This window comes from Centroberyx gerrardi, chromosome 7 (genome assembly GCF_048128805.1).
Source record: "Centroberyx gerrardi isolate f3 chromosome 7, fCenGer3.hap1.cur.20231027, whole genome shotgun sequence".
Taxonomy (NCBI): Eukaryota; Metazoa; Chordata; class Actinopteri; order Beryciformes; family Berycidae; genus Centroberyx; species Centroberyx gerrardi.
Window position 1 is genome coordinate 25,765,568 of NC_136003.1, and position 24,421 is coordinate 25,789,988.

General features: G+C 43.7%; 1 protein-coding gene across 1 annotated transcript in view; it reads right to left on the minus strand.

Annotated features, from left to right (window-relative positions):
- Positions 1-23,134, minus strand: part of asic2 (acid-sensing (proton-gated) ion channel 2) — a 283,962-nt gene extending 260,828 nt beyond the window's left edge. Inside the window, exon 1 of the mRNA XM_071912576.1 lies at positions 22,562-23,134. Within this exon, the coding sequence (XP_071768677.1) occupies positions 22,562-23,134 (573 nt within the window). The remainder of the gene's footprint in view (positions 1-22,561) is intronic.
- Between the last annotated feature and the right edge of the window lie 1,287 nt (positions 23,135-24,421).

Genomic DNA, 24,421 nt, shown 5'->3' on the forward strand with positions numbered 1-24,421 from the left:
AATGGACTTCTAACTGTTCAGTTTGAAGTCAGAGAGAAAAAGATGTAGTGTCAAATTTAGGTTTGGCAGGGCTACAGTGCTTTGACAGTGGGAATCATATATAACTTTGAAACAATATAACCTATTATACATGAAAGAAATATTGAAAACGAACAGTCAAACAGTGCTATCAGATATGTTTTTACTTCATTAATGTGGATGCAATGGTCGAACCTCTTGTTGATTGAAATTACCTCGGGAACAAGAAGGGTTAGTTTGCCACTGCGGTTGACTGACATCTCGCTTTTTTTTGTGAACTTAGCATTACAGGTCGCTGAAGAGCACGCGAGTGGAGGAGATTCAGCTTCTGATTGTTTGTTGTGATCCGCTGGAATTTGAGAGAAGCAGATGTAATCCTGAGCAATAAAAATTCATCACCAGCAACTTTGTGTTTTGGCACTTTTGATGCAAATTTCCGAGATAGGTAAGTGGTCCGCACGCAAAGAGCAGGACATGTTTCTGTTTTAAAATATTAAAGGGAACACAAGGACAGACTTTTTTTTTGGTAATAGGCCATCGTCACTTGTCATGTAGTTTTCCCTGGAAGATAGCTTTGAGGAAGGCAAGTTACTTTCAACATTGTGGGGCAATCAGATGGGACAGTGACGAGAATGAGTGACCTACATAGGCATCTCAGCTTCACTGTGCTGAAGCATGACCATGTTTTTATTAACTTGTAAGATCCAAATGTCCCCACAAGAATAGAAAGACCAGAAAAATGATAAGTTGAGAAGAAATAGCAGCACAAGCGCGTATGCATGCTACGGTAACATGAACATACAAATACATACATGTGTGAGGGCTACAAAATATGATCCCATTATTTTGACAGATATGGCAGCAGTGGTATGACTTGAGATGAATCTTCAAGTTAAATTTCATGAGATTTGAAGCACTTTCATTACATCTTAAGTGGCCCATGGTGAGAATATCTCACATTTGATTTCCTACTGATAATCTCATATCCTATTTCTGGGCTTGAGGGAGCTGCATGTATCGAAAGACTGAACTTTAAAAGAAATGACGATATTGCAGCTTTTGTGGTAAGGATATTGTGTTCTTTCATTTTCCAATCTCAATATGAATTCATATGCATTCACATGTCTCCAGAAAACATGAAATGTACTCTCAATCTAGGCAATATCTCTGTGAAAGACAAGCCCTGTCATAGGAACACAAGAATAATTCATCTCATATTCTCTCTGCTGTCACAGAGGACTAACCTGTGATCCTTCACACACATTGCCCTATGTGCAAACACACACATACACACACACACACACACCAACAATGATGCACAATTATCAACAAGGTGTATGATGAGTTTGCCACTGCTCTATTCAGAAAACAAAATCCCATTGCCGGTGTTTTTGAAATGACTGGGCTGTTGCTCTCATTGAGGATATAATGACATCCTAGATAACACCGGAACCACCACAAATACATAAACAGCCGTCATTCCCAGCACAGTCCTGAAGAAAAAAAAAAAAAAAAAAAGCCTGCTGTTTTAATTTCACTCTGAGGCAATGACACAATCTGTCTCTTTAGTTTGCCTGTTTCTCTGTTTGTCTCTTATGAACCTAGGACTGACACATACAATGAGATTCCTAAGCAGGTTCATGACTTCTCTTCTTATGAATTAGAGACAAAGGCAAGCAAAAGCAGCATAGTGTGTGATTTCTGAGCTTGAGGGGGTTGGCGGTAGCGGGAAGAGAAGCAGGGCAGCCAGCCCCAGAGAGCTCACCCAGGCGACACTAACGCAGCCATACATGAGGAGAGACATGACGGGACGTTTGCTGCTGGGAGGACAGTAAGACCGAGTAATCATTCACCAACGGTAACAGCATTTGTGTGAATGGACCTTATTCCCATGGCGGCCATTTTGAATTTAGGGCACACTCAGGGCAGGAAACCCGCAAGAGCAAGTACGGCCCAGCTATGTCCTACTGTTGTGTATCAAGATGAACATTTATCATTTCACAGATTCCCCACTGAAAAACGTATTAGAAACAAGTGGATTTCAAGAATCCTGAGGGGTCCTTATTTGGTCCACTATAGCTAGCTACTGGAGTCTAGCCTAGGTAGTTAGTTGGTAGCCAGCAAGTAAGCTCGCTACCTCCCCTACAAAACTCAAGCAGCTGTTGTAGCTGTTGTTCCGAAGATTGCTAGCTAACTTGATAACTTAATGACTGTTAGTATACCGATATGGTATACTACACTAGGACTTAGCCATTGATGAAGGCTAATGCCTATTCCTGCCCCTGGCACACATTATTCACATGAATAGGCTATCATTGCTCTTGCAGTTTCGACTGTGTTTGTTCGTGTCTGCCTCGTATTTTTCATCAAAGCACGTCTAGCCTTTTTCAACAGAAAATACTAGAAACTTAAAAGCTAAATGGATGCCTGTACTAAAAAGGAGAAACACAGTTTTTATTAGGTTAGACATACGTACACAGCAAACAAAAATTACAAAGCTCTTTCACCACAAAGACATTCAAGTCTTGGCTCATCCTGCCAGCCACTTAATTTGATTTAATAAACTTTGGGTTTTCCTCCCAGAAGGCCCAGCAGCTAAAAGCATTCCTGTGTACTTGTCCTTGAGACCAACCAATGCCGTCATGGCTTTTAACTCTCATCACCCTCTCCGCATTCCAGTTTGCTAGTCTCTTACCCTTAGCATTGGCCTTATTCTCCGCTCTTTCTGCTGGACATCCCACTACTGCTGCCTTTACCCCCCTGAAACCCTGGCTGTCTATGCACTTGACCCTCTGTACCTGTTGGGCCAACAACGGCTGCTAAACTCCTGACTACTCCCACACTTATCTATACCTTTCCTTTTTTTCCAACCCTTATTTAACCAGAATAGTTGATAAAGAACACATTTTTCTTTTACTGCCAGGAGAAGTAGTTTATCTCCATTTGCTATTTCAGACCCTCCAAGACTATTGTTGTTGTCGTTCAAAGTTGTACTAACCCTCCACTCATCATACAATCTCACTCAATTTGAAGTTCTGTCACATATTCAACTGATAGACACTTTCAAAGAAATAAGCCACAAATGCAGGTTTCAGACAGTGCCCTCTTATTGTTATGTGCCATAAAGCAATATCCATTTGTGCCATAAAGCAATACAGCAGATTTACCGCAAAATCTGACCCACAATGTAAAAAGCAGTGTAGAGGTTGTTAGAGACTGCCAGTCTTGTTGGCGATGGTCTTGTTTGTTTATGGTAATTTTACTAATGTCTCAGAATTAATGCGTAAATTATTTATTGATGTTGAAATGCTACGTGTATCACTTTTAACCAGCTGGCATCCAAAGACGTGCTTGGCAAATCTCCAATCTCTGTGTATATCTACACCAGAGAAGGAAACGAAGGGTGCAATCACACCTACATTTTGGACCTTCTTTTGTTGTGGAACAATTTACATTGTTGCATTTCTGAATTTGGTTTGCTTAGGTTCACACTGCCCAATTACAAGAAAACCAGTGCTTGTAAACAAAAGACATATGGACTCACAAGTGGCTTATTTACTGGACAGAGTTTTGGGAACCTGTCATCCTGTGAGAGATTTTGGCGGTGGGGGTTGTCAAAACAAATCTGATTCCAGTCCCTGTAACTTTAGTAAAGCATGATGGACATGACGGCCTACGCTCTTTGCCGTAATTTATCATCTCTGCTCTTCATACCAGGTAAGAAGAAAGAAGAAATACCTGAATATGAGCATCAGATGAGACTGCGGTTTGCCATCGGTCAATTTTGTTATGCTAGGCTTTCTGAGCATGAGGAACTGCTGCCTACCAGATGTCAACATCTGTCTCCTTTTACCCATAAAACTGCTTTGGCGTTGTTACCTGTAGTTGGTTTGGATTATGTTCTGACTCTTAACGAACCGAGCACTACAGTTTGCTTGGAAGAGGACTGAGACTCACATTTTCAGGCATCTCAGTGCAGTTATTTTGTGCCACCCACTCAAATGGAATTGCTTTCACTGCCCAAACAAACCAAACTAGTAAGTGCAACGAGTAAGTACTCCAGATTTAAAATAAGCCGCTCCAAACATGCTTCCTGAGAACGTACCCTAACCTCAAAGAGCTCACCAGCCACTTTTATTATTTTACCAGCCAGGTAGGTTTTTAAAACATAATGACACAACCAAATGATTTGTTCGCTGCCCTCCAAAGTGGCTCACAGGGTAGACAAACTTACCGACCACAGAAAACATTTTATCAGCATTTGGCTGGTCATTAACTCCTCACCTTTATCTGCACCATGTGCTCCCCATCTCGCCCAAGGACAGGGTCTCTTTATTACAGCGTCTAAACGTCCCAAAACCAAGGTTGTCCTGCAAGTAAAAGCGCTTATAAAAGCCTCAATCACACCTTGCTTCACCAATCCTCTCATTCCCTCATCTCATAACCATCTATTCTGCTCACCCACACTGTCTTCTACAGTTTTACAGAGGGAGAATAATGAATGTGCCTGTGGGCTGTATCCGCCTATATGCAAACAAAAGTGCATGTGTGTGCACGTATGCACACACATGTATTTACAATGTGCTCACGCACATGCATTTGCACGCACACACACACACACAGAAATAATGCTAGACTGCAACACAGTTTGCAGTAGCAGTTTTCTCAGGCTCAGAGAAGCACGGCTTAAGCCCTGTGTGTTTCTTGGGTGAAAATAAGCAATCTCACTGAATCTCTGAGAAGAGTGAGAGGAGAAGCATTTGTGCGGTCTGATGTGATAATTGCGTGTCATCATTCTGCCTAAAGTGAGGTGTGTGAGCGCAGAGAGAGAGAGAGAGAGAGAGAGAGAGGTGGAGGAGAGGATGACAGGTTTATCACCACCCCCTGAGTCACTCCGAATAACCCCCTGGGCCACAGCAGGGAGCTCTCACAGACACCACCCACCCCAAAAGCCCCATCTCTCACTCACATTGCAGTTGGTCACTTGTATATTGTAACAGCCTCTCTCTAATGCTCTAAAGATGGTTGGTTTTCTGACTGACTAGAATCTATTTAGGGTGAGGGAGAAGGCACTTAGGGAATAATTATTACCGCTATTTGCATGAAAATGCCACAGCCTTCAGCATGCCCTTCACATACTGCAGTCTATGATGAGAAGATTAATTTTGTGTTTCTGTTCTATTGATTGTCTCTGATAATGACAGACTGCTTAAATAAAGGCTATCAATCTGCCACACTCCCTGCTGTCTGGTGGGCCTATGGCCCAAAACAAAAAGTGTTTTGCCAGTCAAGAGCACTGCATCCGTCAAAACGTATCCATACATATACAAAGGGTAATGGATTGGTTGGGCACTCCCATTTGAAGAGAAACAGTGCGCAAATGATGTACCCGTTAATGAAGGAGATATGCAGTCCCAATGAAGCATAACGATTCAAGCAGCCCTATGGCTAGATGTGCACATTCACAAACATTTATTCTTCTGTGCTAACACAGAACAACTGAAAATTAGTAATTTCTCCTCAGCTGGCCTGCAGCGCTGTATTCATGGTGGTAGCAAATATTCATCTATATTTATGCACAGCGCTGTGTTTGGGGCTCTTTGTAATTGAATAGATTTGATTATGTTAAGAGTATTAATGGCTCACTGTGCTGCAGCCGGGGAGCGAGGAAGAACCCATGTCTAGAGGGGAAGAGCTGTCAGTACAGTAAAGGAAAAGCAAAGGAGAGGGCAGCCGATCCACCGCGGCCTTATTAATGCTCCGAACCCTGAGACAGCAAGATACGGATATGTCTGCTGTACCCTACTCTAGTGACCCCTGACCTCCAACCTCATGCCTCTGTATCATTGCTACCGCATATTTAAGGCCCGCAGGTAGAGCGGTTCGAGGGAGAGCACACAGGCGAGGAGGAAACGGGCAACACACAGCTTAAAGAAGTGAAGAGGAAAGATGCTGTGAGGGTGAAAGAGACTTAAGAAAGGAAAAAAAAGGATGAGAAGATGAAGCAAAGGAGGAGGGGAGATGGGAGAGGCGAGTGCAGTGGGAGTACAGAGGAGAGAGGAGGAGGAGGGGGGGGGGAGGCGTTGTGGGGCATACTAAGCTGAATCCACACAGGGACGAGCAGAGATTAGAGTTGGACAAATGAACACTACATCAAGGATCATGACTGAATATTTGCCACCAGTGATTGAGAGGAAGTGGATGATCCCCAGGCAATTTTAAAACTTCCCATTAGTTTGACTTTTACAGTACAGTAATAATAGTACAAAGTCACAACATTTTCATATTAATAGTGGTCCATTTTGCTACTCTTCATCAACAACTGATATAACACAATAGTGATTCAATGCATACCCAAAAATAAAATCCTCTGGAAGTGATGCAGTTTGTTTGGAATAAACAGAAGAAGAACTGCGTAGTTAGCATGAGCAGTGATAGCCACCATGGCTGAACAGACAAAGAAAAGAGCGCCACCTACAAAAACTCAAACTTCATCAACAGAAAAGGAAAAAGACGTCACAGTACTGGACACACTGTTTGATTGACAGGTGATCTCTGGGAAGTGCAGTGCAGAAACACCACAGCAATGAGCAAAAAGCAACATGGATGTGGACAAAATGATTAAAAAAAAAATGTATCTCAGGGATTACCATTTTAAATGACTTGGCTTTTATCTATGTTGTCTTGAGTTGATTTTACTTTCTTTTAATTGAACTATAATGCAGGTTTCCAACATATTTCTTTATTTAATTAATACTTAATTTAAAATTCCTTTCCTTCCTTCCTTTCCTCAGATTTTGTGCTCACTGTTTTACAACTTTCATTATAAGGCTAATAATGATAGGAAGTAGAATTGCGATATGTAATGGTGTACATATACTCTACACCATGGGTCTCAAACTCGCGGCCCGCGGGCCAATTGCGGCCCGCAAGACGATATTTTGTGGCCCCCACCTTAATATGAAAGTTTAATGTTAGTGCGGCCCGCAAGTTTTATATGGATGGCACTTTACAGTATTGTGTGCGGAGCTGAACGAACCTACCAATCACGGTGGGGTATATGGCTCTCGGGGGTGGGACATCGACCGGGCTTGATGCAAGCAGAGAAACATTTCTCAATGAGTGAAAGTTACAGCAGCGTTGCCACGGAGAGTTTTCTTCCGTGCCTGGCTGGCTGCCTCGTTTCTATTGGGCACACGCGGACATTCGTCCCAGCGCGCTGCGTTCACAACACTTCCAAAAAAAAGTTTTTTAAGTTGCTGCCCAGCGGGACATTATACGTATATATGTCTCTCTCTGACAAAATAAATCAAAGTGATGCGTACGCGGCGGGATAAAAGAAAAGTAAGGAACTCAATGTAGCCTAATGTAGTCTGCAGTCACATAGCGACACCTGTCCGTCGGCGATAACAGTCCCCGGTAACCCGGACCAATTATAGGGTCGCACCGTTATTTGTGGGTCATTATTTTTTATTTGCATCGCGCTATTTGCATTGCCTCACACGATGAACACTACATATATTTCTATATGATGTCATTTGTTTTTTTTGTTTCTATGACTACGTTTACAACAACAACAACAGCACGGTGTCATTTCCGCTTCTTTTTCCTGTAACAACAGCACGGCGGATAACACTCCGGGAGCAGTCGCCTTTTTGCGCTCGCTATCCCGGTACTTTCTACCATCTACAAATGCCATGGTGTTCATGTCATCATGAAAGACATGAACATCGAGCGCAAAAACAAAGGAGACTGCTACCGGGCTATTATCCGCCGACCACCGTGCTGCTGTCACAGGAAAAAGAAGCGGAAATGACGTTCAAAAAGCCGAAAAGCCATGTTCAGAAGAACAGTTCATGTTCTTCAATGTTCCATTCATGTTCAGGACAATTCATATTCAGAAGAACCCATTGAGGTTAAAGAACTGTTAATAAAGACGTTTAAATCTTATTTTGTGTTAAAAAATAAAAATAAAGACATTTGAGAAGATTGGATTTTTTTTAACAAAGCTTTTCTTGTGGAATACCTGATGCGGCCCAGCCTCACCCAGACTCTGCCTCCAGCGGCCCCCAGGTAAATTGAGTTTGAGACCCCTGCTCTACACTCTCTAGGGGGCAAGGAAAAAAACTGAAAGCAGATCATTTGTTTAACAGCTGGTGTTAGTTAAGGAATATAAAATACAACGGAGAGGAGCACTGGTTGTCATTTTTCAGATGGTTTCATATTTTTTCTTTTCAGTTTTTCTGTTTGAAGTTTTCTTAGTTACTTTGCATACTACTCCACATTTGTCAGACCTGCATAACCCTGGAACCCCGTTTCATTGTTGTTTTACATTTACTCTACACCAAAATTATTCCAGCCAAAGAGAACTGTGTCCCATTTCCTCTCTTCCTCTGCTTCATTTCACATTCTTATACAACAAAGTCGAATCAGAATATGTAATGATGTGTGTCATTTAGGGAAAATAGACAATACTTACACATGTTTTTGTATGCCTTGCCACAGTGTGTAACTCCTGAAGGCATTTTTTTCCCTTTTTTAGTTCAACAATGGGGTATTTTTTTTCCATAAAGATGGATTCTAACCAAGGATTTGCCATGACAGTGAATGATGCAAGTCTCTTTTTCAAATGAAAACAGCTGAGATACACACATCCCCCAACTTCAAAAGAGATGCTGGACAGAAATGAAAGTTAAATTGATCAAATAGATCCCGCACAGTTAGAGCGCTTCCCCAGTGTGAATTTATCACCAAAAAACATAGTAAGTTGCAAATTCTTGCATATCATAGATTATTTATTGAATAAAGACTGTAGCGAGGGAACTGTTGTTGGGATGTCTGCTGAGAATACTAGTGTGTGAGGTTTTTGGGTTATTTGTATCAAATTGGCTCACTAAAAATGGAAAGATTTCAAAGAGAGAAAGAGGATGGGGGAAAGCCAGTCAGTGTCTCAATCCAAGGGGAGAAAATCCTTCACTGGTGACCTTGGGGAGAGACAGCAGGAGAGCTGAGCCAGCATCTCAAGCGTTTATCACTCCCAGTGCCGAGGACCTGCTATCCATTCACAGCACAAACACACAGTAAACATGAAGGCCATTTGAATGGCAAGGTTTTTACACCAGGTCAGTGAAAGGGACTGTAAACTGCAGGTTCTTTTATAGTTTTAATTGAGTGTCCATACAGAAGAGGTGCACAGGAAAATCAATTTGTGTGTAGCTCAGAAAGAACTGAAAATAGGAGATCTGCACAATTCACAACTATCACAAGACACACACAAAATTCAGTATTTTTTTTTAATAATGCTGCCTGTAATATTTCCCTGTAGTTAAGTTGCCTGTCATCATCTATCATATGCCACACTTATTTGTCATCTCTCCCTGGAGAATGAAAGGCTAATTTTCAACCGATTGATGCACTGACGTGGCTTGATTACTGCTTTGATGAGTGCAAAATGATATCTAACTGGTCCATGACAGCATGGGCTTTTTCATTTTCTATCAGTCCCACTCATCACACCAGTAAGTGCACCTACAATGCTCTGCTGGGGCAAACCAGACAGCTATTCTGAGAGGTTTACACTTTTTTCCTGACAGGTTTTGGGGCGAATGAGACTTAAATTTGATGGTCATACCGCGGTGCATTCCATTCAGGAACATGGCATTTATTTCCACCTTTCACCTCCAAATATTCACTGTAGAAATTACTGATGTTATAAATTATATATTATATTATCAGTCAGTGCCTGTTTAGCATGTAGCTTAATTACTTTTTTTCCTTGTTTTGGATGAATGAGCTAATGCTCTATGATACTGGCTCACATTGTTTAAGGAGTTTCAGCTAGACGCGCACCAAGAGTCTTGTTCAGAGAGAATATTTGTACATAAACAGAAAGACATTGGAGACTTCATGTAAATGTAGCCTAGAGGGATTATTGATGTCTGTGGTGTGCTCGCCTACTTTCTGAAACATCAAATATGGACATACTGTAGATACAGACCAATCAAAGTCCATTTAGTTGCTGCTAACTGCAGTTTCAGGTCATCTGTTTTGGAATTGTTATGGAGCTAAAAATAAAAGGCCGGAGAGCTTCATCGAGCTTAAGAGAAGGGTATTCAAATTCGTTATTCACGATACAGCTTATTTCAGGCACAAATATGGCAATTATGACATTTCAAAGGTGCATTAAGTAAGATTTTTACTGTCCCATAGCACAAAATGACCATATCTGCAGGGGTTTGTGGATAGGGTTGTTGATCAACACCAATGACTCAACAATTGCATGGCAGGCGCAGATTTTTGGCTGTCAAAACTCACTTTCCAGCCAACACTCACCCGTACTCCCCCCCTCCCCTCACATTTTCAACTGCTCAACAATGGAGGACAGTGCAACAAGCGAGCGACCGACACCACAACATGTTTCATTCTCAAGTCAAAAAAAAGCAAATGACAAAGCAGTATTATTTTGCTTTGTGATATATTACCTCTTCACTAGACGATTCTTTTGGATCTCTGTTCTAATTAGCTTGCTTACTCGTTCTATTGTGAAAATGTGACCTTTATTTTTCTGTCCATTACAGGCCACCGTAAGCTGTGCCAGAGACTTGTCAATGTTTCAATACCTTAGTTACCCATAGAGGTCGATAAAACAACTTGGAATAAATTAATGGAGCTAATAAGATAAGAGATAAGATAAAACTTTATTGTCCGTTCACACGAAAAATTTGTCTTGCATCGCATGCTCCAGCAATCATCAACACATAAAAAGAATCTGACATCTGACATAAAAAGACATCTGACATAAAAAGAACATCTGTTGTCATGCACACACATACATATACCCGTACACACATCCGTTAGGAGCACACATGCGAGTCGCCAGCTGAGCAGCGCCACGTCACGTGCAGTAATGTATAATGTGTATAAAATGTATTTGATGTGTGTAATATGTGGATTAGACAACAGTCCCCAGCAAGCATTGTACAGATGGTGATGTGCAGGAGGTGGCCAATTGCAATGCCAACCCAAACAAGCTCAAATATTTCACAATATATTATATTATATCACAGTGAAAATTCATATTAAAACAGCTTTGGAAATGGTTTTGAACTGATATCAGAAAGATATTAAGGTCCTGATTTCACAAAACAATGCAGGTAGCAGGTACAAACGACTACGGACACTGTCTCAACTCATTTTGCCACTTTACATGGGTTTCCAACATAGGCAAGCCATCGTATCAACATCTATTCAATGTCAAAATGTTTGCTGGGTCCTTCCACAGCTTGCGTCCTTCCACGGCTTGTGTCAACCCCCCCCCCCCCCAATGGTTTATGTTAACGCAAGCTCAAGATAGAAATAATCTGAAACAGAATACAATACGAACAAACTGGTCGCACTCACGGGTTCTAAAGAATTACAGCATAACCTTTTTAAAATGAATGCTGTGCTATACAAATTCACATACACACAGACATTAAAACCACAAAATCTCTCTCTCTTTCACTGTCTCTTTCTTTCTTCCTCTCTCATTATGCAGGGCATTCTCCAGGATGGGCTTTTGGTTGGTTTGACAGAGAATTAGTGAAAATTAGCGGCTCGTTATACCTAATCAGCTCTATTGCAACTTAGCTAATAACCCCTGAAACAGAGGAGGACATGGCAGGCAGGCAAACCCACACGTCACACCGGCACAGACAGGGTGGGACAGCGTGGACAGGGTTTGTTGACAGTTCTGTGTGATCACATTCTAGGAAAGTCATAAATATTCATGCTCAAGAACATCTGTGTGTTTTTATTTACTGCATGTGCGCAGGCATGTGTGTGCATACGATGCATATGTATGTGCATCATCCACATGCTGTTCCTCATGCTGTCTTTCAGTCTTGCGTAAATGTAAATATTTTAAGACACACACACACGCACGCACACACATACACACACTCCAACTGCTTGCACTGCCAGCTGAGAGTCCACACTCTATCTTTATACCTCTCCTTCTCACTTGTTTTCTCTGTTTGTCTCTCTCTCACATACACACACACACACACACACAGAGCCACACGCAGACTTTCACTGACTCCCCATCTTCTCCTCTCATCTCGTTCTTATCATGCAGTCAGCCAGGCGTGAGACGGCACCGCTTTGGGTGTCAGGGGCCTCCTTCCAGCCTGCTGTAACATTAACACACACTGTCCAAACTGAGCACACCCTGCTGCACTCCTCCCTGCCTGCCTGCCAGTCCTCCTCTCACTGAGTAAACGTCCACGTAGATCCCAGATCAAACACGGCCTTTACTGCATGTCTGCCTGCCCGCTGCCAGCTCATATACATAACAGGACAAACGTTACGACCGGCGACCTCCCTCGCCGTGGCTGATGATGACAACGCGCTCGCATATTCACGGCACGGGGACGCACTCGCTCTCGTCAGCAACACCAGCCATATCACCGCCAGCGCTACGGCGAGTGTTGTCGTAGTATGACACAATAGAGACAGTTGCTAATGTGACTAGTCGCCCTACGGTGCCGCCTGTGGTATTTCGGGACGGAGTTTGGATCCAGATCCGTGGACCGCCGAGCGGCCGCCTCCTGAATAATGAATGGCGAGGGAAAGCGAGGTGGGCCTCTGCCAGAGAGGAGCTGAGCGTAAATGCTGGAGAGAGAAAGTAAGGTGGGCAAAAGGGACGCAAACTATGGCAGACACTAGTAGAGAGAGAGACAAGAGAATGGGAGAAACGGAGAAAAAGAGATAGAGAATTCAAGGTGAGTATCGAAAAAATCTGGATCAAAATTCTGAATCAATAAAACTGGTGCAATATAAATTAATTATGGCATACCAGTAACAAGTGGGATCAGTAACCTGAGATGTTTGATTTCTACTCCTTCACTTCCTTCACTTCTCAAGTATAATTTTCAGAGAAAGACTATTGCTTCAGGTGTTTTATATTAAAAGTAGCCAGAGTTTGAATAGGCTAATCCTTTGAAGAGCTTCAAGTAATTGCAATGTGTTTTCTTGAGACAACATTTTGCTTGTGCTTTCTTCTATAACAAAAAAACATGAATGAATCACTGAAGGGCAACATTGAAGAGAATCAAAATTGGAATTTGAGTTGACTGAATTTGAACAACAAACAGCGATAGTCAGAAAGATAGCTAGTACAACTTTCACCATAAAAAAAAATCTTTGTAGTTGGGGGACAGAGATGCAAGAAAGGATTAGGGTTGGTAAATATTCATCCAAATGAGTTCTCAAAGGATACTCTGAGTGGTGGTGAATTCACAAAAGTGCACATTGGCCTACTTAGAAGTTCCAATTTATGCGAGACACTGTATCAAACAACATATAAAAGCAGCCAAGTATTGTGGGCTTTTATGTTTCTCTTTGACAGACATTGTACACAGATATTCGGTGAACACAGGTGTGCAACATCAGGCAGACACCTCCGTGTGGTGTCGTCAATGCCCAAAGTATTTGTGAAGAAACAGGGGCACGCTGTGTGCTACCTGTACTATTGATTTATGTTTTCATGCTGTTGTGTTGTTTAGCTTAGGCGTCCCTATGGCGACAAGCTTTGTGTTAGCGGTCTGTCCTTTTCACAGAAAACTAAGGTGCAAGCCGGACTAAAGGCCTGGGGAGAACACAGTGGAGAGAAGAGAGCAGGGGAGAGAGAGTCTAGACCAGGGACAGGCGACCAAGAGCCATGGAGGGCCGTGAGTCGGCAGGTTTTCATTCCAACTAAACACTTTACTCTTCTATATCTTTGCACTATGAAGCTTCATCAAGGTGAGGTCAATGTCATTTGTACAAATCAACACTCTTCTTTATTGAGCAGTATGTTATACGAATGCACATTTTAAACGAGTTAACGATCAAATATCGATGTTTGTTAGGCCAAAACATGTTACAACCGCCCCACCCCCAACACACACACACACACACGCCACACCACACACACTTCAAATCAAAGCATTATCCAGACAAAAAACTTGACTCACACTGATAACTAACGTGTGCTACATGGAGATTTCCATGAGGCGAACAAATAGCAACACACAGGGACCAGCTGTGTTGTTGTTTTCACCTCTTTTCTAAAGCTTGTTGTCAAAACTCGGACCGAATCGAAGCTCCTCCGGCTCCATTCAATAGCTTTTCATTTTTTTTTAGCTAGCTTGGCTCCTCCCTCGCTGTTTGAAAGTGGCGCTCTACCCTCCCATCCCTGAAAAAAATTCTGGTAATGCAGGAATCTATGAAGCGTGAGTAAACTTGCTACCTACCCCTTCACTTGTCATTGTGGGACATGTAACCTTCAGCGGGAGGAAAATCTGGCAAAGCGAGTCTGGTAACCAGTGACAATTCTCCGTAGGTACTTTTATCTTAGCTATTAGCCTTTATGCACAGTCCTTCACTACGTTTGTCTTTTGGGGCTTCCGTAGTCCAGCAACTTTGCTGTGGGTTTATTTACTAATGTGTTGCGGTTTCTGTCACCCTCTAGTGGTCGGAAAACCACTTAGTGTAGCTTTAACTAATTTCAGTCCTCTGCATATGCAAATGGGTTTTGACGTACTTCTGTATTTTTCATCTATTAGCTTACATGGACTGCTGTGATATAGTCAAGTATATAGCTATATATAAATATAGCTGAAAATTTTTAGGATCAGAAAACAAGACATACTCATTTTAGAATAAAACACATGGTTGTATTAGAGCTTCTATGTATCTACAGTAAGTAATATAAAGTAAAGTTTCAGTTGCTAATCTTAACTAGCAAGCCAAATAGCCCAATATTACTGTATTCTCCATAGAAGAGATGAAGGTTGATCAACTAGGGAGCGAGAGAGCAAATAAACTGATTATTAATTAGGTTTATAAGTCATCACTACAAATACGCCATTGGACTGTACAAAATCTGTACTTGTTTTTAATCGGATCGGGACAGCAGGAAATTTACTTGCCTTAATGTTTGCCTCATATTAATCTACAGTGCAGGATGCAGCCCGGCATACAGCAGAAAGGATGACACAGGTCAAACACAGAAATAGCCGAGACAGGGAATCAATCCAACTTCGGCCCCTGTGGGGCCAGTGTCTGTGATTTCCAGTCATGCTGTCCTGCACACATGCGTCATTTTGACAAAAAGAGCGCACATTGTCCTGACACTAGTGCAAGATCCTGTCCAGCAGGGCAACAAGCCGTACCTGGAGACAGGGAGAGCCGTCGCTGGCAGGTGGAGCCCGAGTTAAAGGGATAGCTTGACATTTGGAGTTTTAGTCTGTTATTTCAACCAACTGAGAAGTTGTCACATTGTGAGATAAAAAAAACACAAAAAAAACATAGGTATTGTTAGACAAGCAAGCAAGCTCTCAAACTCTTTTGTAACACTCTGTGAAGCACTTTGACATGCATTTTTTGTATCTTTGTACAAATTGTAGAATGTAAAGTTTGACTGATCGATCAATCAATCAAACTAACAATTGGAAGCCAGGGGGTGAGCTGTGGTTTTGATGAGGCAATTAATCGTTCATGTATAAATTTCTTCCCCCAAAATGTGACAAGTGCTTAATAAAGATGAAATAAGACTGCAATTCAAAATATCAAGGTGTCCATTTAAGCAGCGGTCAGTTTTCATCAAAGCAGCCTAAATCTCTTTGCCATGGAAAACAGACCCATGAGGCCAGGAGCACACGGCTCTCAGGTGAGTTTGAACACACAGATCAAAAGAGCTCCTGGTCGGCTTACAGAGATTAAAGAGAGACAGATAGAGAGAGACAGACAGACAGAAAGGGAGTCAGAGGAGTGCATGTCCTTTTCCAACACCAGCCGGTCAGGTCTGAGAATCTGATGGTCCAATCAGACACTCTGTGGCAAATTACCAGGAGGGAAAGAAGACTGAGACCCAAAGAGTAATAGAGAGTAAAAAGATGTGGAGTGAGTGGCATAGTATCACTGCCAGCAGCATAAAGGGACATGCTTCATCACTGTGTTAACAAAAGCCAAGGAGCTCTCTGCACTATGTAGGTGAATTGTTTATCACACATATTGTGTCATCACCTGCATTTATACAGCAGAAAAGAGGAATATCAACCACATCCATGCCACTGTCCTCCATGGCTTGGCAAAGGAGGGGGGCGACAATGAGGTGGAGACAGATCATGCTGTATGTACTTGGTGGCCTGCATATGTGTGTGTGTGTGTGTGTGTGTGTGTGTGTGTGTGTGTGTGTTTGTGTGTGTGTTTGTGTGTGTGCTACCCCAGGCTATGTGTAGGCTACATGTTAAAGCAGCAGGATATTTTTTGATAGCTTATCTAGAAAACCGAGTGCCAAAAATCACAACCACTATGCAGTTGCACTGAGACTGCAAATATGAGGCTCCCAATTGCCAAGTGGTGAACTAGCAGTGAGCAAGCAAGCACACACACACTAGAGATGCTCCGACTACAGATGCTCTTTTTTTTCCAACCAAAACTATTCAATGATTTTTTAAGAATGAATAGACAGATAGAAGAATATGGACAGATACCAGTATGATACAATTTGCTTTAATATAGTGTAGCAAGTAGCCTACCTTTCCGAATTTTCTCCACATACAATCTACCTTTAAAATACATTGAATTACAGTTTGAACAGAAAAACAACTTAGAGTGAATGAATACATGAGTATAAGTTCCTATACTTAGGCAAGCAAATATGAGATTTTTCTCAAGTATAGTTTGGAGGCGGAAGAGCGGCCTTGTGAGAGAGACTGTCTCTCTGTCGGCAAGCATCCACCCTGCTGAAGTGCTCTTGAGCAAGTCACTGTATGCTTATCGGCTGTGGCTCGCTAGGGAGGCGAGAGAAAAACAGAATTTCCCTACAAGTAACACATTATCATATATTTATTATTAAGTACAACATAAGACTGTATTGCAACATGTTGCTTGGTAGCTCGCAGATGATGCAAACGGCTCACAATTTCCATTCCACACAAAATCAGAATGGGTAAAGAGAATAAGGCGATAACTAGTCATAATTACAGTCAATATCTGCTGAAACCTATTGTTGGCCGATGAATCAAAGCATCCCTAACACACACACACACACACACACACACACACACACACTCAGGCTGACTTCATGTGACAGTAACACATTATAACACAAACACATGAAAATATAAACACCCTCCAGCACTAAACACAACACTGAAGCACAACACACACGCACACACACGCCATCTCCTCCTCCTGTGGCCATGATGAAGTAGGTCTCCAGGCAGGCTGCTGAGGTAATGGGCCATACTCCGTTTCTCTCTCCCTGCTTCCCCTCTCTCCTTGCTGGCGTGAATGCCAACTCCATCCCGCCTCTCCCCATGACTTCATGTCCCTACTTCTCCTCTCCTCGCTCACGGACAGGACTCTCTCTCTCTCTTCCTTCCTCAGCCCCCCTTTTTTTTTCTTTTCCACTTACTTAAGCCTCACCACAGTCAACACACCACCACCACTATCATCAGCCTACCATAATCCACCGCTGCAGACAGCCACAGTGTCTACCACATAAGCACCATCCACCCTGAACTGTCTTTCTGTGGCTGCACTCCAGCTTTTCTTCCAAGCTGGTTAAATAGCACAGGTTGTCTCTCTGGGGTGTTTTAGTGAGGCGGGCTGGTGGGCGGCTGCGGTGCTTTTCCTGCCCTTTAAAAGACTCAGACGTGCCCTGTAGGGAATGTAAAATGGCATGATAATGCCACATTAGCGATTAATGTATCCACTAAAATCTAATGTGATGCATTGGGCTTTCAAATGGACAGAAATGTACGAATCTGAAACTGATAAAATGCAGTTTGTGAGACCATAGGAGGGGAGGAGAGATTAGGAATTCTACAAGCCTCCTCTATGGGTGAGTGACTGTTGTTTTGTGCTGGCTCTATTTGGCGATAGCGAGGCGAATGCAGCCATGCAATAATCAGCCAGTGAAGTGATAAGGCCACAGGTTGTGTGTAGTGGCTAATTGCTGTTGCTGTAAACAGCCAACACCATTATATCTGCGGTGCTGTTCCAACAAGGCCCTGGTCAGAGGAACAGACGAGTGGCTAATTAGTGTCTGTGTGATATAGGGCCCAGGGTCTGGCTGCTATCAGTTTTCTCATTAGGGTTGAGAGTGTGATACGGTCCACCATGGCCCTGAGTGCTAGAAGGGCATATATCTGAACCAGGGTGCTAGTGCAGGCCTGGCACACTGAGCTGATTCACTCTGGCAGACACTGAAGTAGCTTGTCAGTGTGATCAATCAACATTTAATCATGGTTGTAATCACACCCAGTGAAAGAGAGACAAAGAGAGAGAGAGGGAGAGAGAGAAAGTACGTAAGAAAACTCTTGGCCTACCACTCATACTCACATCATCACTGTGAACTGCATACACACACAAACACACACACACTCACTCACTTTTTGAAGAAACCAGCACAATCCTGTTGTCTGTACTGCACATACATAGATGTACTGTAGATTGAAACCAGGCACTGAATTACTCACTACAGCAGCACCACTATAAAATTTTCTTAGTGCTGCAGGGTCAGACCTCACTAACTGCGATGCCTGAGGGAACTGTACTCTGGCCAATCAAAATCCATGCAGAGAAGCTTGTTTGAATAAAATCCTACATGGGTAGAAGCAGAGTTTTGTATTGTTCAGCAGCTAAGGTTCTCTGTTTAGGTAGGAGGATGCAATCACTGTTGAATTCAGCACGAACAATGGCGTGTCTTCACTGACAACAACACTGAACCAAAATGCTTATTTAGAATGAATGTCAGGTTACAGAACTGCTCACATATAAAACAAAAATAAACAACAGATGAGCAGTCTGCAAATTTGAAAAATGCTAAAACATATCTGAGGCGACACATACATGCATATAGGTTCTGAAATGGAAATGTGCACACGGATACTGTTTCCCATTTTGTGCAGTGTTCTGCTCCAGTTCCATCAGTCACATTGTACTGACTCCCATGTTCCCACAATCCTCCCTGCGGTCATTCATCACAGTGTCACTCAAACGCTGACTATGGTCTCTGGAGTGGCATGGTAATGTAGTCACTGTGAGTGTGTTTACGCATGTATGCTTAAATGCTGGTGCGCGTGCGTGTGTTTGTGCGTCTGCATGCGTGTGTGTGTGTGTGTGTGTGCGCGTGCGTTCATGCATGCATGTTTCTATTTTGGGGCTTGGTGTTTTTCCTTCAGAAGGTGCTAGAGATATGAAGGTGTGTCGCTGCAGTGACAGAGAGAGAAGAGACAGAGCAGGATGAGCGAGAGAAGTAGGAAGAAGTCAGGGGGAGCAAAGCAACAGGCAGAGGGCAAAGAGGATGACAGTGCCTTCTAGTAGCCTCTCTGTCGACACGATTATCTTTGAACCCAGCTTGAGGTCAAAGGCGTGTCACACGGCATGCAAGGCAGTTACTAAGGGGAGCTAAGTAGAGAATCACAACAGGGAGTAGGCTATATGGGAAAGCTCTGTCAGAGCGAAGCTAGCTTTGCGTTCAGTCCCTGAAGATTCAACAAAATGAAACTATGAAAAATCACAAGTTCTTCTGGCAGAGACTACCAAGGGACTGCTCACTTGTAGCTTTGCTGTGGCTGCCTGCAATATGGATGAGAGCTCCAGGGGAAGCATCCATCTAAAGGCATGAATAGAAAATCACTAAAGCCATCACGTGATCTATCCACCATTGTTCTTTTTCCAATTAATGGTTCTGCAGTGAACATGTCTCAAGATGAAACATGAAGAAGATATCAGTCCAACTGGGTGAGCAACAATACAAAGAGACCTAGATACTTTAATGCCTCAGATTAAGAGCTGCCAGTTCATTGGTTTAGACACAGTAATGCTTTTGATGTTTTCAGTTAATGACAAGAGAGAATACTCCCCGCAAATTGAACAGCTCATCAAAGCAGATCTGATCCTAGAAGAGGTATCTCTATAGCACTGCTTACATAGTGTATGCATCACTGCTCATTTTTTAAGACAGAAAAACAAAAAGAACATCTCATTAACACCAACCCGTATCAGCTCCAATCTGTGTACAGACTTTAACTAGAACTTGTAGTGGGCGAGTAGCAGTTAGGCTGCTACTAGCCCATTACATGGCCTGTGTCATGACACACAGTCGTGAGGACCCAGCCTATGGGCAGTTGGCTCTCTTTCATGAAGTGGAGGGAAGGAAGGAAACAAACTTTTTGTCCACTGGCTACAGTGACTGGCAAATCTCAAAACACCACCCACTTTCACTACTTTACTTGCCAACTGCATTTTTAGAATAGACAGGGATCTCCAAACAATGGTTAGTTACATGCCAAAGAGACTGGTAGAATACACATACTTCATACAGTAACGGCCACAGCCAAAAACTACCAGCATTTGGCCAGTGGTTGAAGGTAGTTTCCATGTGGTGCAGTTTTACACTATTAAAAAAAACTCTGTGTACACTTGAGATCTATAAACTCTTTTTACATCCTCTATGTCAGGGTTCCCCAATTAGTTTTCCCCAAGGGCCAAATTATGGCAAGCATGCCAAGCCAATGGCCAAAACATCCGGGGGGTTTTTTCCATTGCGCCAATAAAAGTTGTTTTATGTGCAGATGTTGTTGTTGCTGCTATTACCATTATTATTATTAGTAGTAGTAGTAGTAGTAGTAGTAGTAGTGGTGGTGGTGGTGGTGGTAGTAGTAATAATTTAGGCCTGGGTAGATTGAGTCACACAAGAAAATTAAGACTTGTATTTTGAGTTATGATGTTTTAGGATTGAGTTATGACATAGTTTGGTAAAATGCCATCTAATCAAACTATCAAACATGGGTCTGAAAGTGTGAATCATGACCTGAAATGACTCTTATCTTTAAATCTGGCAAAAACATATGAAGCTAAATAAATGTTATGATGACAGTTGACCATACGCGGCGCTGTGGGTGGGCCTAGGTGGGCCTGGGCCCACCCACTTGGAACCCAGGCCCACCCAATCACGAGACTTAACACACGTAAAATTTTGTCATGTAAACACTCATTCCGATCACTTTCTTTGGTTGGACTATCTCGCCTCTTTCTGCACATGCTCGCGCATTTGACGAAAGTAACGTCAATTATGTTCTCTGTTTTGTTGGCGGCGCAGCCCATTTTTATATCAAGTGCTGACTCCGCCTAACTGGCCACCACCACCGCCAGTTTCGGTGTACGGCGGTGAAAATTACAAATGGACCCAGTCAGTGCGGGGGCAAAACAAAACGTCTTTTTCTGACACTAATGGAGTCGTATGTTGTGATAAAACTGTTGCTTTATCAGAAAGAATAGCAGTAAATCAACATGTTATGACAGGTGCGTTCACGTAAGTGCCAATTGGTCGGCGTGGGCCAGACATTTGGCTCTCGCAGGCCGGACCTGGCCCGCGGGCTGCCTATTGGGCATCACTGCTCTATGTATTTGTCTTTGGAGAAATAGCCTATAGTTAAGTTTTTATTCAGCAGGACAGCATTGAAAATATAGGGGAGGGGGCTTCAACATTCCCATTTCACCTTTCACATATGCAGAAAGTGCTCTTCACTTAATCACTGATGGACTTAATTAATTATCTGTATGAGAGAGCATAAGTATACAACCAGTGGGTGTTGAGTACAGTGTTTTAGTGCCAAAATCAGCATTCTTGTGCCAGAAGTTGCTCATTTTGTTCTGCTAAAAAAGTAGAATATTTGACATGCAGTGGGTGGTAAAGGCTTTAAAGCATCACTCTTTACGTGATTTTGTTGGTGCATGAAGCACTGCATTTCACAATGGAGACCCACAGACCTATAGTCTATGTCCTCACATATGTACTGATACAGACTAAGCAAAGGAATAGGCTGCTACAGCAAGCTAAAACCAAAGTGGAAAATTAACACCAGCCACCTGCCAAATCAAAAACTGCTCTATCAGCCATTTCGGCAGATACCCAAGTATCCTTTGAAGGTCCTGATCGGTTGTAAAAAAACATTTTTTTAAAAGTACTTGGCTGGTGAAATAATAAGAATGGCTTGGGAATTTAATTTTGCCACAGCCACTATGGCCTGAGACAAAAGTTTCCTTCCCTGACTAAAATCCTAATGTAACACAGTGTTTAGCATAGACACCTGAGGCTAGCTACAGCAATACTGTAAACCTGTTGCACCATGTGCCAAAAAGCAGGATGCTATTACATGGGGGTGTTGTGCCCAGGACAGCAGCAAGGCAACAGCAGAGAATGTACTTGCAAAACAAAGCTTATGAGCAAACCTGTACACCCAAGTGCAAAATCCCAAGGAAAATACTCAGCAGGAGATTCCCAGCATAGCAGCGTGGGAGGGACACAGCAGCTATCAGCACACATCAAGTCAATTCACTGGCAGCAGAAAAAAACATTCACCCATCTCTGAAAACTCATAAACAGAAACTCAGGACAAGCAACCCAGACACCTCACAGCCACAGTCTTCCTTGGGCTGGGAGGCTGTGACCCTAGCCAAGCCCAGACCAGAACTGACATTTAAAAGATAACATGAGTGGACTCACGGTTTTGAAGTCGCGGTGGCTGCATTCCTGGCCTTGGTAGCGACAGTAAAGCATCATCTCTTTCAGGTCGTGGCCGACCCTCTCGGTGAACTCCTTCATGCTGAAGGCCTTGGGTCTGTAGGCCGTGAAGTTGGCTTTGTCCTGGAGGAAAGCCAGCACATCGGGCTCAGCCAGGTGAGGCTGAGGGATTGTCAGGTGCACATCCAGCAGGGCCAGCAGCTCTCCAGCGTGGTACAGGTCATTGCGTGTGAGGCGGCTGAAGCGGTAAGCGTTGAGGTTACAAATGGTGACGGCGGGGAAGACCAGGCTGCCCGACACCACGGCGTCCACGCTGGTCACGTGAGGGTAGGAGAGGAAGTAGGCCAGGCGCTCAGCGCTCTCCAGGGCCAGCAGTCCCAGGCACGCCAGCAGAGCAACAGCCCAGAGCAGGCGGCGCGCAGTGGGCTGGCCGTAAGGGAAGATGAAGCGCAGGCCGTGCAGTGTGCTGGTGTGAGCAAAGGCCTGCCAGGAGGTGGGGCGCAGGCTGGAGCTCTCCTGGCTCCCCTCACTGCCACAGCTCTCCTTCAGATCCATCATCAGCCCTCTAGCCCCTCGGCCGGGGAGCCCCCAATGCACTCACACCTGCCCAGACAGAGAAAGAACGTCAATGCATGCCACAGATTCACATCCCAGTATCCTCCGCTGTATTGATGGACAGAGGGGGGGGGGGGGGGGGGGGGGGCTGTGAAACAGAGAGAGGCACAGAAAAGAGAGAGAGAGACAAAGAGAGAAAAAAAGTCAGAGAGATGGAGAAAGACATACAAACACAGACAGGCACCTGCCGCAGATAGTTACTGGCAAACACTGATAGAACACCAGAAAAATACAAACAGCCAAAATCAACCTCACAGAAAACATGGACATTTCAAGTCAAATCACAATACACCTAGGAGAGGAAGTACACATAAGCACATAAGGAAGGCTGAGATCACCACATCCCCAGCAACTACTCCAGAGATAGAGAGAGAGAGATAGAGAGAGAAAGAAAAAAACAGAGGAGGGAAAGAGGAGAAAGATGCTTCCCTCAGGGCATCCCTCTCTTCCCCACCCCCACTCTCAATCACTCCCTTGAGCTGAGAGTAACTGTGGATGCCAGCCTGCCTGTGGCTCCGCCAATTACCCCCCCCCCCCCCCCCCCCCCCCCCAAATCCCGTCGCTCTCTGTGACTGTTTGTTTTCGTTGACAAAAATCCCAGAGGTAAGTCCACTGTGACACAGAGAGCGAGAGGGGAGAGTCACTTAAGCCGCAAGCCAATCAAAGCTGCCTCTGTGTATTTAACATCCCCACTTTGCACTCATTCCCATTCAAACACACGCACAGACACACACACAGATTAACACACACATACACACACACACATCCAGGTTTCTCAGGATCTCCCCCTGCCCCAACTAATGACAAGCCTAAGCACCTCTCGTTCAGCCTAGCGAGATGACATCCAGCCAGCGCGAGTGTGTGTAAGTCTGAGAGCACGCGTGTGTGCGAGCGTGTGTGTGCGTGCGGAAGAGAGAGAGAGAGGGAGAGAGGGAGAGAGGGAAAAGAGTGAGGGAGGGAGTCAGGGAGGGACAGAGAGAGAGAGAGTGAGAGAGACGCTGATGATCAGAGCCGCTGGTTAGTCTTGCATGCCGGTCCAAACTCCTCCCGTTTTCCTCTGGCCAGATACATCCGCTTTCCCTCCTCTTCCCAGCTCATCTGTGGCGGCGGCGAACAACAGCGGAGCCGGGAGAGACGGGAGAGACGGGAGGCGCACACACCAACACACATGCTCGCGTAGAGAGAGAGAGAGAGAGAGAGAGAGAGAGAGAGAGAAACAGAGAGAGA